The sequence below is a fragment of the Coregonus clupeaformis genome, chromosome 38 (genome assembly GCF_020615455.1).
Source record: "Coregonus clupeaformis isolate EN_2021a chromosome 38, ASM2061545v1, whole genome shotgun sequence".
In the NCBI taxonomy this organism is placed as follows: Eukaryota; Metazoa; Chordata; class Actinopteri; order Salmoniformes; family Salmonidae; genus Coregonus; species Coregonus clupeaformis.
Window position 1 is genome coordinate 5,653,434 of NC_059229.1, and position 17,529 is coordinate 5,670,962.

Sequence of the window (17,529 nt, forward strand, 5' to 3'; positions counted from 1 at the left end):
GGCAAAATGGCTTAAGGACAACAAAGTCAAGGTATTGGAGTGGCCATCACAAAGCCCTGACCTCAATCCTATAGAAAATATGTGGCCAGAACTGAAAAGGTGTGTGCGAGCAAGGAGGCCTACAAACCTGACTCAGTTAGGCCCATTCCTCTGAAATAAATCATTCTCTCTACTATTATTCTGACATTTCACATTCTTAAAATAAAGTGGTGATCCTAACTGACCTAAGACAGGGAATTTTTACTAGGATGAAATGTCAGGAATTGTGAAAAACTGAGTTTAAATGTGTTTGGCTAAGGTGTATGTAAACTTCCGACTTCAACTGTATATATATATATACCACAAGGGGGCGGTATGATCCAAGTTATAGGCTACAGTCAGAAAGTCCCCTGAAAAGTAGCCAAGTAATGTAATACATAAAAGCTTGCATATCATCACAAAATGTTCTACCAGACTAATTCCAACATCTGATATTCTTCACCTACTAACAAACAATTGCCAATCAATCGCATAAAGATTATGGATGTTAAATGTTTGATAGAGAAGAGAAATGAGAGAGAGAGAGATTAATCATAATTTAACCATGAAATAATGCACAGTGTATTATCTTTACACACATACAGTTGTAGTGCTCAACTTACAGTGGATCCTACTGTGGTGAAACATGGATAGTCATATTATTATTTCAACACGCAGAATAGCCTGGTCCCAAATCTGTTTGTGCGTTTGCCTACTCCATTGCCATTGTTTGGCATGACAATTCCATACAGAGTTGGCAAGAAACAGACTGGCACCCAGGCTAAAAACAAACAGTTAAAATCTCAGATACCTGCCACCAGAATTAGGAAGGAATCCAATATGAAAATAAGGTTCATGGAGAAACAGATAGATAAAAGATAACAGCAACAGCAAGTGACCATTTGACATCAAAGAATGAAAAGCCCAATCTTATCCATCCATAAAGCCCTTAATATGCATTTGACATCTATTAAATATGCTACATCCATTTCCACCTGCTTTTTCTTCTTCAACTTTTTGGTTCAAAACAAAACATGATGAATGACAATTAGAACGTACGAATAGTAGAGCCATAGAATAAATACTTCAGTATAATAATACGTATTTTTCATGTCTTTACAGATATTTACAGTAAAGTCCTTACTGTAGCTGTGCAGTCAGGATCATGTACCAGATCATTTTATTCACAACAAAATACAGTTCCAGTTTATCAATGTTATTCCAGTTTGGATTCGGTCCATTTCTATATAGTTTCCGGCTTACTGAACCCATCCCTGAACTGACACACACATTGGGGCACGCACACACTCACACGGCCCAAATCATCAACCACAGGGATTTAAACCCATGAATATCAACTCCTCTTACACCAGTGTGTGTGTGTGTGTGTGTGTGTGTGTGTGTGTGTGTGTGTGTGTGTGTGTGTGTGTGTGTGTGTGTGTGTGCGGGCTGCAGTAGTAGTCCTGTTTTGTAGAGATAAGCGCTCTGAGCTTCAGTTCTGTCAGAGCAGCTTTACTCTTCTTTACCAGGGCACCAAATGCACCCTATTCCCTACATAGTGCACTACCACAGGAGCTCTGATCAAAAGTAGTGCACTTTATAGGGAATAGGATGCCATTTCAGACGCAATCCTTGACACACAAATGTGCCATAGCCTTCAAGATTATTATTATTATTATAAGATTCACCCAGAACTAACTCAAGGTTGTTTCATGTCCTCCTTAGTCTACAGACATTCACTGACAACATGCTATGCTAATCTGGCTATGCTAATCAACTGAGGACTTCAGTGGGTGTTGTGTTGGACCATCATTCTTTGTCATGGGCCTTACAGTAGTAACACAAACCTACAGTAGTCATTGGTCCTGTGTGGCTCAGTCAAGGGCTGTGGGTTCGATTCCCACTGGGGTTACCCATACGAAAAATGTACTGTATGCATGCATGACTGTAAGTCGCTTCGGATAAAAGTGTCTGCTAAATGGCATATATTGTCATTTACTTTCTAAAAATAAAATCTAGTGGCTGCGTGATTGGATTTTACAATAGTCATTTTGTCATTTACTTTCCAAAGACAAATCTACAGCGGCAGATTGGATTTTGTGTTCTGTTGTTGTTGTTGTCAAGGATGTCATGATTTGATTGTGCCCTCAGCGTACCCTCTGCTTGTGATTAAGTTTATTTTAGTGAATTACAGAAACAGAAGTGGTTGGTTGTTTGGTCGAGATAGAAAAACCGAGTAAGTAACTGGATTTGGTGTTTCACAGTATTCAGCATGTTTTGATCAGTAAAGCACTTTTCACTCCTTTTTTTTCTATAAACACACAAACTGTACCACATGACATGCATTCATTTCACATACATACATACATACATACATACATACATACATACATACATACATACAGATCTGTTATAGATATCTAATAGTTCATAAAGTGGAGCGTTGTCTTAATATATACTAACTGTATAATAGAAAATGGCCATAAAAGCACCTTTACAACAGTTCTGCTCACTCATGGTTACAGATCAGTCAATACCATGTTGATGTTCTCTTCTAGAACTGGAATGTTCCCTTAAGTGCTTGACATTGTGGAATTGTTCTATAACTCCGAAAAGGCATCTCATTTCTCAATGCCCTCCTCTCTAAACTCCCTTTAGATAGAAGGGCTACAATTTGGGGGAGTTGCTACCTGTGTTCGCCTTATCAGGCTGAGTAACAGAGTTAGCTGGACTTTGAGCCACTCTGGTGCCACCGCCAATCATCCGGACTCCTCAGACTTTCCTGCCGAGGCACCTTGCTTCTCCTCACCCGGCTTGGGCATGTCTTTCAGCTCCTTCCCCTTGGGCCCCTCCTGGGACTGGGACGCCATTGACCCCTTTATAGGCCCCAGGACCAATTTAGCGGCACTGGTCAGCTGGGTGACGAAGCTGGTCTTGTCACCGGGGGAAACAGGCCTGGACCTGCCTGGACAGAAGGAGGGTGCGCAGAGCGAGGGGGTGACGCCTGTGGGGGAGGGGGAGGGGGATGGAGAGTGTTCTTCTACTACCTCCAGCCGACATTTATCCTCCCAGTCCAGGGTCCCTCGGTAGCAGTTGACGGGCCCCAGGCCCTGCCTCACCTTGCTCAGGGAAAGGGGTTGGCCGTGGGGTGGGACAGCCGGAGCCAGGGCCCTGGCTGGAGGTTTGGGGCTTTTGGGGCTTCTCAACCCCAGTTCTGAAGTTCTTGGAGAGCCGTTGTTCTCGGCTCCATTCTTTCTCAGGTTCTCTCCTACTATTCCTGATGGTTTACTACTAGCCTTGAACATACCTGTAGACCCTGACGTTATTGATGATGATCCACCCATACCCATGCCTCTGTCTGGACTAGTGCCTCTCGCTAGAGGGCCCCCACAGGGCATGCTGGGCCTGGGAGGAGGAGGAGGACACACCTTGTTTTCTCCATTTAGCTTTGGTTCCGTTCTGTCCCCTCCATGCTTCTCCTGGGGGTCTTGGCTGAGAGGGCTTGTACTCACGGTCGTTCGGAGGCTCTGTTGCTTGGTAGACATGTTTGTCTGACGCTGGTTCTTCTCTGCTCCTTCTGGATGGCCCCTAAAGACACCTGGTGACCCAGTGGGAGTAATGGGACTTGTAGTTTTGATGGACTCCAGATTTGGCGATTGGCTGGATTGGGCTCTGTAGGTGGGGCTACTCTGAGGGCTAAAGGTATGCTCACTGGTTGAGGGTTTTCTAGCTATTGATTGGTGATTATCTGTTGTGGCTCCTCCTCCTCGGTTAGGTGACCTCTCTGGGACGGTTGTTGTCCTGTTGCTATAAGCCATAATGATCTCTCCCACCCTCTCCCTCGATCTTTCTCTTTCCCTCTCTCTCTTCCTCTCTCTCTCCCTTTCCCTCTCCCTACCAGCCAACAGTGTATCCCTACTGAGCGGCGACTCCTGCCTCCCTAACTTCCTCATCGGCTTGAGCACCCCCGTTTCGGGTGTCGTGGTAGTTGCCCCTGTAGATGAACCCAGGGAGCCCAGGGCGGAGGGCAGCGGCGGGGGGTTCGGAGGTGGTAGATTCTCCCCCTCCGTCTCCAACAAACTCTGGAGCCCCAGCTCGCAACAGTGGAACTGGTCCTTGCGGTACAAGTCTGAGTGCTGGACCTAGGATAGGATAGGATAAACTTCTATTTAGGGGGAAATTGTCTTACACATAGTGATGTTGTATACATTAGGTCTACTGAAAAGGGCTCAAGTTCTATTAATTCCCAATGTGTTGTTTTTAACAATATTTAAATGTTTTCCCCCTGTATACCTAAACTAATAAATGAGATGAAATTACTAAATCAACACCATACTGTACATTACAAACTGGACACATACACAATACACACATAGCACACGTTACCCATGTGTCACACCTCTAATACACATCTCAGATTGCCACATTCACAATACCTCCAGGCTGTGTTTCCTCAGGGGCCCTCCCACCCCACCACTCGACGACTGGGAATGAGACAGAGGCGAGGTGAGCTTCTCTGCCGACTGGACCCTCTTGAGGAGCGGGGAACGGGGTGGCTCGGCGGACTTGGGCCTGGGGCGCACCACGGGTGGTGATGAGTGGAGCTTTGCCCCGGCAGGGAAGGTCTGGGTGGTGTTGGAGCTACCGATGGTGTGGCCCGGGAGTGGGGGAGGGGAGGACTGGGTGGGCGAGGGGGTGTGGGCTAAGGGGGAGAGGGGGATGTTACCGGCGGACTTGCAGCGGGCCGAGCGGTACTGGCGGTGGAGCTTGGGGGAGAGGCCGTGCAGGGAGCTGGGGCGCATGTGCTGGGAGGCGGCAGGGGAGTTTGGGGTGCTGGAGGCAGGAGAGCTGCTCTGAGAGGACACACCTGGGGAGAGGGAAGAGAAAAGAGAGAGGGTTAGAGAAAGAGAGAGGAGAGGGAAAACCAGATTCTTCAGTTACACAGTAATAATCAGTTCAGACACAACTGCAATTACAATGTTTGATTCAGCTTGCCTGGTGCAATGGAACCAAAACTGGGTCCCAAACCCTGCCCATCTGACAATCTCAAACACTCTATTTACTTGAAATAAAACAAATACTATTTTGAACCCTGAGGGGTATACTACAAAGCGGAATCAATGACTTAGTCAGCTAAAATCCATAAACAACCAGAAACAACTATTGGTTTTCTAGTTAATTAAGAAAGCAAAACTTAGATATGTGTCTTTGGTTGTTGAGTCAATTAGACCACACACATTTCAAGCTTATCTTTCTAAAAAAAATAAAAAGTTATTTCAGAATAGTTAGGCAAGTTAGCTGGCTAACTCATTGATCCTGCTTTGCAGTATACCCCTCAGGTCTGTTACTCACCCAGGTAGGAGGACTCAGGTGTGGACCTGTATCCCTGCTGTGTAGGGGAGCGGGCTGACAGGTTGTGGGAAGGAGAGCCTGGTAGACTGTCACTGGACGACAGAGAGCGGTTCAGAGAGGACAGGCTGCGGCTGGTGTGGAGCAGGTTAGACTGTTTAGTGATCTTCCTGAACAGGGAGCTACGCTTCCTACTGTAGGGAGGAGAGAGAGAGAGGGATATGGGATTGAGTAGGAGAGGGTAGTAGAGAATACTGCAATACATAATATGGAGAGATACTGAAAGGTATTAACAAACTGTAAAAGAAACACAACATGTCACTGTTCTTCTCCATTGTACAGCAGACATGATAACACAGCTACTGTAAATGAGAGTGACATACTACAGTACCTCTCCTGTCCCTCTTTGCCGATGGTCCTCTTATTGCGTCGGGCCATCTTGCACTTATAGTTGGACTTGCGTGCCGGACCCACCTTGATGGAGGTGTTCTCAAATGGTGTGGTGGTCACTGTCACCTTGTTGCCACTCTGCAGGGCACACAGAATGATGATGAGCCATGTCAATGTGACCGACCGGAGTTCGATCACAGGTTTCCTGCACGCCACAAGTCTAGGTTAGCCTGCTGAGCTGAAGCCTGGGCACTAGCTCAGGGAGCCAACGCTAGTATGCAGGCAAGTTACTCATCACATGAGCGTGGTCACAGAACAACCTCCTTCACATCTACATTGACGAATAACACCCTTACTCATAGCTTAAGAGACCAATACAGTGCATGGATATTACGCAATCATTCAAATATCAACAAAGTCTATTGTAGAACCCAGTCTCTTCTTCCATCATACCTTTAGAATGAGTTCCACCACTTCCGTGTGGACCAATCCGTGGACAGACTCCCCATTCACATGAGTGATGAGGTCACCAGCACACAGTCCTGCTTCCTGGGCGGGGCCTCCATCCTCCACGTGCTGCCATTGGGCGAGGACACATTGTCAATCAATAAACAGGATAGTGTACACCTTTCAAGTTAATTTATAAATGAATCCCCCCCCCCCTTCTCCTCTCCTCACCCAGATGATGTGATGGACACTGTACACATCCGTATCTCCCATGTAGACCCGTATCGCCCTTAGGGTAAATCCGTGCTTCTTCCCTGAGCGGTGGATGGTGATGGGTGAGCGCAGCACGCTGACGGCGGGGGCCGGACAGTAGTCACGGCTGGGTGACGAGTCCCGGGAGGAGGGGTTGGAGGACAGGGAGCGGGGGGACATGGGGCTGGCCAAGGGGGAGCTGTGACTGTGGCCGTACTGGTCTACTGTGGTGGGGAAATGGGAAGGGATGACAAATTGGGAGAGGGGAGAGAATGGTATAGTGATTGCGGGTAAGAAAAAGAGTAAGAAAGGTTTTAGGCATAGAGATACATATACTACTGTGCTCTATTTCATGATGTGGTTTTAAGCATGCTGTGTATACTCAGCATTAGAGTAACATCCCAGCTCACAGTACCCTCTAGTGGCAGGAGGCCATTGTGATTCATTCATTGACTGCCTGATTAAATGTATTTGATCATTAAAATACATATAAAGCCACTCAAGCCAGAGACAACAGATGTACATTTAGCATAGTTACCTGCAGGTATGATGACAGACAGGGCTGTGGCTGAGGCGGACTTGATAACCTTGTTGCCAGGCCGTGAGTTCCTCTTCTCCCCTGTGTCTCCTGACATCTGCTGGTGTCTCGCCCTGCGGAGGACCAGGTCATTGGTTGCCCGGGGGCCAAGGGGGTCATACACAGGCCCCGCCCCCAGCTCCCTATTGGTTGATGTAGGTCCAGGGGTAGTGGAGGGGGTGGGTGTGGCTCCCAGAGTCTCGCCTGGGCTTGGTGGTTTCTCTGTTGACGGAAAAAATGATTACTCTCCGGTCTCAAGTATATTGTTGGAGCTTAGCTGACGTCCTCTCTTGGCTTTCTTACAATCCTTTCAATTGTCACCTCACCTGATAAAATCACCAGTTTGTCAGGTGACAATACAAGTGAAACAACCTCCACCACAGCATTCTCTCTCTCTCTCTCTCTCTCTCTCTCTCTCTCTCTCTCTCTCTCTCTCTCTCTCTCTCTCTCTCTCTCTCTCTCTCTCTCTCTCTCTCTCTCTCTCTCTCTCTCTCTCTCTCTCTCTCTCTCTCTCTCTCTCTCTCTCTCTCTCTCTCTCTCTCTCTCTCTCTTCCCTCTCTCTCAGGCCTATGAGCGTTCTGAGAGCTCTGAGTTGACCTTCGTCACTGAGCTGGTCAAAAAGCTCTTCATCATCATATCTCGTCCCGCCCGGCTCCTGGAATGTCTGGTGAGCTCTATTACATGTCTATTACTAGGGATGTTCAGGCTTCTGCACAGACACTATGGAGTCTCTAGTCTAGAGCGCCCAGTTAAAATTGGTTAAATTAGTTAGAAATACAATACCAGTCAAAGGTTTGGACACACCTACTCATTCAAGGGTTTTTCTTTATTTTTACTAGAATAATAGTGAAGACATCAAACTATGAAATAACACATATGGAATCATGTAGTGACCAAAAAAGTGTTAAACAAATCAAAATATATTTTTTATTTGAGATTCTTCAAATAACCACCCTTTGCCTTGATGACAGCTTTGCACACTCTTGGCTGTCTCTCAACCAGCTTCACCTGGAATGCTTTTACAAAAGTCTTGAAGGAGTTCCCACATATGCTGAGCACTTGTTGGCTGCTTTTCCTTCACTCTGCCGTCCGACTCATCCCAAACCATCACAATTGGGTTGAGGTCTGGGAATTGTGGAGGCCAGGTCATCTGATGCAGCACTCCATCCCTCTCCTTCTTGGTAAAATAGCCCTTACACAGCCTAGAGGTGTGTTGGGTCATTGTCCTGTTGAAAAACAAATGATAGTCCCACTAAGCACAAACCAGATGTGATGGCGTGTCGCTGCAGAATGCTGATTAAGTGTGTCTTGAATTCTAAATAAATCACAGACAGTGTCACCAGCAAAGCACCCCCCACACCATAACACCTCCTCCTCCATGCTTTACGGTGGGAACTACACATGCAGAGATCATCTGTTCACCCACACCGCGTCACACAAAGACACGGCGGTTGGAACCAAAAATCGCCAATTTGGTCTCCAGACCAAAGGACAAATTTCCACCGGTCTAATGTCCATTGCTTGTATTTCTTGGCCCAAGCAGCTCTCTTCTTCTTATTGGTGGCCTTTAGTAGTGGTTTCTTTGCAGCAATTCGACCATGAAGGCCTGATTCACACAGTCCCCTCTGAACAGTTGATGTTGAGATGTGTCTGTGACTTGAACTCTGTGAAGCATTTATTTGGGCTGGTAACTCTAATGAACTTATCCTCTGCAGCAGAGGTAGCTCTGGGTCTTCGATTCCTGTGGCGGTCCTCATGAGAGCCAGTTTCATCATAGCGCTTGATGGTTTTTGCGACTGCACTTGAAGAAACTTTCAAAGTTCTTGACATTTTCCGTATTGACTGACCTTCATGTCTGAAAGTAATGATGGACTGTCGTTTCTCTTTGCTTATTTGAGCTGTTCTTGCCATAATATCGATTTGGTCTTTTACCAAATAGGGCTATCTTCTCAAACGTATTAAGAAGGAATAGAATTCCCCAAATTAATGTTAATTGAAATGCATTCCAGGTAACTACCTCATGAAGCTGGTTGAGAGAAGAGTGTGCAAAGCTGTCATCAAGGCAATGTGTGGCTATTTGAAGAATCTCGAATATAAAATATATTTTGATTAACACTTTTTTGGTTACTACATGATTCCATATGTGTTATTTCATAGTTTTGATGTCTTCACTATTATTCTACAATGTAAACAATAAAGAAAAACCCTTGAATGAGTAGGTGTGTCCAAACTTTTGACTGGTAGTGTATATGTAATTGTTACAATTGTGATGAGTGTGATTAGAAGGAGTCAGGCGCAGGAGGGTAAATCACTGAATACAGAGTTTATTCCGTCGTACACAGTTGCGCTGGATAGCGACAACAAAATACAGGCACAGGGGAACAATCTACCCCGGCAATACAAGGTACGGGTAGCTCCAACAAAATACAGGCACAGGGGAATAATCTACCCCGGCAATACAAGGTACGAGTAGCTCCACCGAGCTACACTCAACTCACATAAAACAATCACCCACAAGGACAAGGGGGCAGAGGGAACACTTATACACGGACTAATGAGGGGATAAGAACCAGGTGTGTGTAATTAACAAGACAAGACAAATGGAATGATGAGATATGGAGCGGCAGTGGCTAGTAAGCTGGTGACGAAGAACGCCGAAGCCTGCCCGAACAAGGAGGGGAGGCAGCCTTGGCGGAAGTCGTGACAGCAATAGCTTTGAGTGGGCAACATATACTGGACTATCATCCTAAATTGACACGTTGAATTATTTTGTCATATAAAATTATTTTATATTGCGCTAATTTCCCTAATGTGGAAAGTTTGTTTACTACCTCGTACAAGCTTGAATTTACAACACATATATTGAGTGGAATTACACATCCTTTTACCTCAGATTGGTGATGTTAATATAAAGGTTTATAGTCATCAAGATGATGCTAAATCGATTGCCTGTCACTATGTAGATCTACCTGTGAGGTGATGATTCGTTGAAATTTTCCAGTCAAAGAAGTGTTGTTTCCTTTTCATATTGGCCATCTACAGTAAACATTGTGGCACAAGGAGATGAGTTGATAAATGGCTACTACAGGTTCTCATCTATCAACAGATGAATGTATTTTACCGAAGTTAGTTGTGTTTTTTCTTTTAGAAGAGCGCAAACGGTGCATGTCACCGCGGTTATTGTCCCAGTTCCATTGATTTTCTATACAATATTGATGTGAGTGATTAATTTGCGCAAGGTATTGATTACAGTAGGACAAGCAAATCAAAGTGTAGAGTGGCTGCTTGGTAAATGGTGTGTGTGTGCAGTTTATAAGGTATTCATTTAGCTAAATAGAACTAATCTGAACACAAGTGTGACATATGTATGTATAGGGAGTAATGTTTATGTTTGGTCTTCTGAATATCACAACTTATTTCTCTCTCTCTCTCTCTCTCTCTCTCTCTCTCTCTCTCTCTCTCTCTCTCTCTCTCTCTCTCTCTCTCTCTCTCTCTCTCTCTCTCTCTCTCTCTCTCTCTCTCTCTCTCTCTCTCTCTCTCTCTCTCTCTCTCTCTCTCTCTCTCTCTCTCTCTCTCTCTCTCTCTCTCTCTCTCTCTCTCTCTCTCTCTCTCTCTCTCTCTCTCTCTCTCCCTCTTTTTCCCTCTCTCTCTCTCTCTCTCTCTCTCTCTCTTCCCTCTCTCTCAGGCCTATGAGCGTTCTGAGAGCTCTGAGTTGACCTTCGTCACTGAGCTGGTCAAAAAGCTCTTCATCATCATATCTCGTCCCGCCCGGCTCCTGGAATGTCTGGTGAGCTCTATTACATGTCTATTACTAGGGATGTTCAGGCTTCTGCACAGACACTATGGAGTCTCTAGTCTAGAGCGCCCAGTTAAAATTGGTTAAATTAGTTAGAAATACAATACCAGTCAAAGGTTTGGACACACCTACTCATTCAAGGGTTTTTCTTTATTTTTACTAGAATAATAGTGAAGACATCAAACTATGAAATAACACATATGGAATCATGTAGTGACCAAAAAAGTGTTAAACAAATCAAAATATATTTTTTATTTGAGATTCTTCAAATAACCACCCTTTGCCTTGATGACAGCTTTGCACACTCTTGGCTGTCTCTCAACCAGCTTCACCTGGAATGCTTTTACAAAAGTCTTGAAGGAGTTCCCACATATGCTGAGCACTTGTTGGCTGCTTTTCCTTCACTCTGCCGTCCGACTCATCCCAAACCATCACAATTGGGTTGAGGTCTGGGAATTGTGGAGGCCAGGTCATCTGATGCAGCACTCCATCCCTCTCCTTCTTGGTAAAATAGCCCTTACACAGCCTAGAGGTGTGTTGGGTCATTGTCCTGTTGAAAAACAAATGATAGTCCCACTAAGCACAAACCAGATGTGATGGCGTGTCGCTGCAGAATGCTGATTAAGTGTGTCTTGAATTCTAAATAAATCACAGACAGTGTCACCAGCAAAGCACCCCCACACCATAACACCTCCTCCTCCATGCTTTACGGTGGGAACTACACATGCAGAGATCATCTGTTCACCCACACCGCGTCACACAAAGACACGGCGGTTGGAACCAAAAATCGCCAATTTGGTCTCCAGACCAAAGGACAAATTTCCACCGGTCTAATGTCCATTGCTTGTATTTCTTGGCCCAAGCAGCTCTCTTCTTCTTATTGGTGGCCTTTAGTAGTGGTTTCTTTGCAGCAATTCGACCATGAAGGCCTGATTCACACAGTCCCCTCTGAACAGTTGATGTTGAGATGTGTCTGTGACTTGAACTCTGTGAAGCATTTATTTGGGCTGGTAACTCTAATGAACTTATCCTCTGCAGCAGAGGTAGCTCTGGGTCTTCGATTCCTGTGGCGGTCCTCATGAGAGCCAGTTTCATCATAGCGCTTGATGGTTTTTGCGACTGCACTTGAAGAAACTTTCAAAGTTCTTGACATTTTCCGTATTGACTGACCTTCATGTCTGAAAGTAATGATGGACTGTCGTTTCTCTTTGCTTATTTGAGCTGTTCTTGCCATAATATCGATTTGGTCTTTTACCAAATAGGGCTATCTTCTCAAACGTATTAAGAAGGAATAGAATTCCCCAAATTAATGTTAATTGAAATGCATTCCAGGTAACTACCTCATGAAGCTGGTTGAGAGAAGAGTGTGCAAAGCTGTCATCAAGGCAATGTGTGGCTATTTGAAGAATCTCGAATATAAAATATATTTTGATTAACACTTTTTTGGTTACTACATGATTCCATATGTGTTATTTCATAGTTTTGATGTCTTCACTATTATTCTACAATGTAAACAATAAAGAAAAACCCTTGAATGAGTAGGTGTGTCCAAACTTTTGACTGGTAGTGTATATGTAATTGTTACAATTGTGATGAGTGTGATTAGAAGGAGTCAGGCGCAGGAGGGTAAATCACTGAATACAGAGTTTATTCCGTCGTACACAGTTGCGCTGGATAGCGACAACAAAATACAGGCACAGGGGAACAATCTACCCCCGGCAATACAAGGTACGGGTAGCTCCAACAAAATACAGGCACAGGGGAATAATCTACCCCCGGCAATACAAGGTACGAGTAGCTCCACCGAGCTACACTCAACTCACATAAAACAATCACCCACAAGGACAAGGGGGCAGAGGGAACACTTATACACGGACTAATGAGGGGATAAGAACCAGGTGTGTGTAATTAACAAGACAAGACAAATGGAATGATGAGATATGGAGCGGCAGTGGCTAGTAAGCTGGTGACGAAGAACGCCGAAGCCTGCCCGAACAAGGAGGGGAGGCAGCCTTGGCGGAAGTCGTGACAGCAATAGCTTTGAGTGGGCAACATATACTGGACTATCATCCTAAATTGACACGTTGAATTATTTTGTCATATAAAATTATTTTATATTGCGCTAATTTCCCTAATGTGGAAAGTTTGTTTACTACCTCGTACAAGCTTGAATTTACAACACATATATTGAGTGGAATTACACATCCTTTTACCTCAGATTGGTGATGTTAATATAAAGGTTTATAGTCATCAAGATGATGCTAAATCGATTGCCTGTCACTATGTAGATCTACCTGTGAGGTGATGATTCGTTGAAATTTTCCAGTCAAAGAAGTGTTGTTTCCTTTTCATATTGGCCATCTACAGTAAACATTGTGGCACAAGGAGATGAGTTGATAAATGGCTACTACAGGTTCTCATCTATCAACAGATGAATGTATTTTACCGAAGTTAGTTGTGTTTTTTCTTTTAGAAGAGCGCAAACGGTGCATGTCACCGCGGTTATTGTCCCAGTTCCATTGATTTTCTATACAATATTGATGTGAGTGATTAATTTGCGCAAGGTATTGATTACAGTAGGACAAGCAAATCAAAGTGTAGAGTGGCTGCTTGGTAAATGGTGTGTGTGTGCAGTTTATAAGGTATTCATTTAGCTAAATAGAACTAATCTGAACACAAGTGTGACATATGTATGTATAGGGAGTAATGTTTATGTTTGGTCTTCTGAATATCACAACTTATTTCTCTCTCTCTCTCTCTCTCTCTCTCTCTCTCTCTCTCTCTCTCTCTCTCTCTCTCTCTCTCTCTCTCTCTCTCTCTCTCTCTCTCTCTCTCTCTCTCTCTCTCTCTCTCTCTCTCTCTCTCTCTCTCTCTCTCTCTCTCTCTCTCTCTCTCTCTCTCTCTCTCTCTCTCTCTCTCTCTCTCTCTCTCTCTCTCTCTCTCTCTCTCTCTCTCTCTCTCTCTCTCCTCACCTCCTACATGTCCCTCCTTTGGGTCAGGGGTGGTGCTGGGGGTGGAGGGGGGGGTGGAGGGGACGGAGGCCACCTCCTGCGAAGTCCCCCTAGCCTTGACAGGGGGCTGGCGTGTCAGGGGGTCTGGGTTGTCCTCCTGCTGTGAGGCGAAGCGATGCGTGTCCATGAGGGCGGAGAAACGGCGCCGGGCCCCGAGGGGAGGGCTGGAGTCACCATCCATGTAGAGGGACTCAGAACCGGACAGACGCTTCCTTTGAGGGGGAAGGAGAAGAGGAGAGGCTGTTATTCCCAATGCTAAGGGACGTATTTAAACTGATGTTGAATCAATGTGTTATGAATGTTGGTATAAAGGTGTCATGACTGGTGTAAATTTCATAAATGGCTATGTATACCCCCTTAAAGTTAGTGTTAACATCTCTCTATTTGGATGATTTAATGGCTGCTTCTACCACCGTCTTAGGTTCTGACACTTCTCCAATACCGGAGCTTAGCGTGAGAATTCACACAATCACACTCCCTAGAGTCAATAATAGACAGTGGCTCTCACTTCTATAAACCAACTTGTGTATGAAACTCAGACATAGGCAATGCAGGAGCTCAGTGGGAGAGCTAATGATACTTTTGAGACACCACACACACACAAATACCCCCCTCCCCCCACAACAACACCATACCCCACAGACTCCTCTAGCTCTTGTCCCTAATAGGGAAGCTTTACATGCTCTCTCTCTCTCTCTCTCTCTCTCTCTCTCTCTCTCTCTCTACCACAACTCGCTCTCTCCCCCCTCGCTTCCCACCTCCTCTCTCTCTCTCTCGCTCTCTCTCTCTCCTCCCTCTATCTCTCCTCCCTCTATCTCTCTATCTCTCTCTCCTCCCTCTATCTCTCTCTCTCTATCTCTCTGCCTACCACAACTCGCTCTCTCCCCTCTCGCTTCCCACCTCTCTCTCTCTCTCTCCCCACCACACTCTCTCTCTCTCTCTCTCCACCACACTCACATCTCAGGTGATCCGGTCCTCCAGCTCTTGTCCCTGATAGGGAAGGTTCCCAGACTCTCTCTCTTCCCCTTGTTGTCCTCCCGGGAGCCCTTGTGTTCCCGTCGAGTCACTGAGGGGGCCTTCTGCTCCAACTGGGACAGGTGCTCCATGCTGCTGTACACCTACAGAGGGGCCATGGAGACAAAGTCCAAATCTGAGCATCATGCTGAGCCGTGACTGCTGACGCACAGGTTTCATTGAAGTGAATAGGAGAATATCACGCTCTGCAAAGGTCATGAGCCTATTGTAGCAGGTCTGTCTGGCCAGTCAAAAATCATCAGCCATGGAGAGACAGTCAAAACCTGTAGCTAGGTCAGAGGTCAAAATACACACCATAATAATAGGACAATACTAGAGTTTTTCCTGACCATGGGACCTGGGGTCAGAGTAGGAGTGCTAATCTAGGATCAGGTCCTCCATGTTCTATTCATTGTGATCTAAAAGGCAAAACAGATCCTAGGTCAGCACTCCTACTCTGAGACACTTTATGAATACATGGCCTGACCATAAAGAAAGGAAGCAAGTCTGTTAAAACACTCATCATCACTACCCTTAACCTTAAGCCAAACATAGAACATGATTGTCAGTTACATACTGTAGATAGAAAGAGTGCGTGGGTGCTTCGGCTAATACATATAACACGCATGCATGCACGCACACACACACGGCAAGGTCTTGTAAATGAGCTGTGAGTAAGCTGGTGTGTGTGGGAGACCAGCTTAACAACAAGAACAGTGCTTTAAAACAAGGTTAAAGAGTATTCATGGTAACCGAAGCAGTGGCCATAACATGAACTGTACTGTGATATGTACTAAGGTAACATTGGCTTCTAAATCAAACTACTGTAATAAATCAAATCACATTTTATTTGTCACACTTCGAAAAACAACATGTGTAGACTAACAGTGAAATACTTCCTTACGGGTCCTTTTCCAACAATGCAGAGTTAAAGATACATAAAACATTTTAAACGACAGAAATAGTGACAAGAGGTATACATACACAGTGAATAACGAATAACAATATTGAGTCAAAATAACATGACTATATACAGGGAGTACCAGTACTGAGTCAATGTGCAGGGATATGAGGTAACTGAGGTAGCTATGCACATATAGGTAGGGATAGAGTGACAAGGCAACAGGATAGATAATAGACAGTAGCAGCAGCGTATGTGGTGAGTGTGTGTGTGGCGTCAGTATGCATGTGTGTGCATGTTATGTGTGGGTGTATGTAGTGTGTGTGTGTGTGCTTGTGTATGTAGTGTGTGTGTGTGTGTGGGTGTATGTAGTGTATGTGTGTGTGTGTGTGTGTGTGTGTGTGTGTGTGTGTGTTTGTGTATGTAGTGTGTGTGTGTGTGCGTTTGTGTGGGTGTATGTAGTGTGTGTGTGTGTGTGTGTATGTATGTGTGTATATGTTGGGGTGTCAGTGAAAGGCAGTGGAGGATCCTCAGAGGAGGAAGGGGAGGACCATCCTCCTCAGTGAATTGCATAAAAATTAAAATAGTGAAACATTTAAAAAGTTATCCTTTTTAGATAAAACTATCCTAAATATATTCACGTCACCAAATAATTGATAAAAACACACTGTTTTGCAATGAAGGTCTACAGTAGCCTCTGTAGGGTAGCACCATGGTGTAGCCGGAGGACAGCTAGACTACATGACCAAAGGTATGTGGACACCTGCTCGTCGAACATCTCATTCCAAAATCATGGTCATTAATATGGAGTACTGGGCCGTACGCACTACCCTCTGTAGTGCCTTGCGGTCGGAGGCCGAGCAGTTGCCATACCAGGCAGTGATGCAACCAGTCAGGATGTTCTCGATGGTGCAGCTGTAGAGCCTTTGTGGATCTGAGGACCCATGCCAAATATTTTCAGTCTCCTTAGGGGGAATAGGTTTTGTCGTGCCCTCTTCACGACTGTCTTGGTGTGCTTGGACCATGTTAGTTTGTTGGTGATGTGGACACCAAGGAATTTGAAGCTCTCAACCTGCTCAACTACAGCCCCGTCGATGAGAATGGGGGCGTGCTCGGTCCTCTTCTTTTTCCTGTAGGCCACAATCATCTCCTTTGTCTTGAGCACGTTGAGAGAGAGGTTGTTGTCCTGGCACCCCACGGCCAGGTCTCTGACCTCCTCCCTATAGGCTGTCTCATCGTTGTCGGTGATCAGGCATACCACTGTTGTGTCATCGGCAAACTTAATGATGGTGTTGGAGTCGTGCCTGGCCATGCAGTCATGAGTGAACAGGGAGTACAGGAGGGGACTGAGCACGCACCCCTGAGGGGCCCCCGTGTTGAGGATCAGCGTGGCGGATGTGATGTTACCTACCCTTACCACCTGGGGGCAGCCCGTCAGGAAGTCCAGGATCCAGTTGCAGAGGGAGGTGTTTAGTCCTTAGATTAGTGATGAGCTTTGAGGGCACTATGATGTTGAACGCTGAGTTGTAGTCAATGAATAGCATTCTCACATAGGTGTTCCTTTTGTCCAGGTGTGAAAGGGCAGTGTGGAGTGCAATAGAGATTGCATCATCTGTGGATCTGTTGGGGCGGTATGCAAATTGGAGTGGGTCTAGGGTTTCTAGGATAATGGTGTTGACGTGAGCCATGAACAGCCTTTCAAAGCACTTCATGGCTACAGATGTGAGTGCTACGGGTCGGTAGTCATTTAGGCAGGTTACCTTAGTGTTCTTGG

The 17,529-nt window shown here is 45.4% G+C and overlaps 1 protein-coding gene across 1 annotated transcript in view; it reads right to left on the reverse strand.

Moving 5' to 3' along the window:
• Positions 1 to 270: 270 nt before the first annotated feature.
• Positions 271 to 17,529, reverse strand: part of LOC121553825 (microtubule-associated serine/threonine-protein kinase 1) — a 101,824-nt gene continuing 84,565 nt past the window's right edge. The window contains exons 20-28 of the mRNA XM_045211736.1: positions 14,798 to 14,958; positions 13,802 to 14,052; positions 6,995 to 7,255; positions 6,436 to 6,680; positions 6,211 to 6,333; positions 5,759 to 5,895; positions 5,371 to 5,561; positions 4,455 to 4,885; positions 271 to 4,160 (exon numbers count right to left, since the gene is read on the reverse strand). Coding sequence (XP_045067671.1) covers positions 2,778 to 4,160; positions 4,455 to 4,885; positions 5,371 to 5,561; positions 5,759 to 5,895; positions 6,211 to 6,333; positions 6,436 to 6,680; positions 6,995 to 7,255; positions 13,802 to 14,052; positions 14,798 to 14,958 — 3,183 coding nt within the window. The 3' untranslated portion in view covers positions 271 to 2,777. The remainder of the gene's footprint in view (positions 4,161 to 4,454; positions 4,886 to 5,370; positions 5,562 to 5,758; positions 5,896 to 6,210; positions 6,334 to 6,435; positions 6,681 to 6,994; positions 7,256 to 13,801; positions 14,053 to 14,797; positions 14,959 to 17,529) is intronic.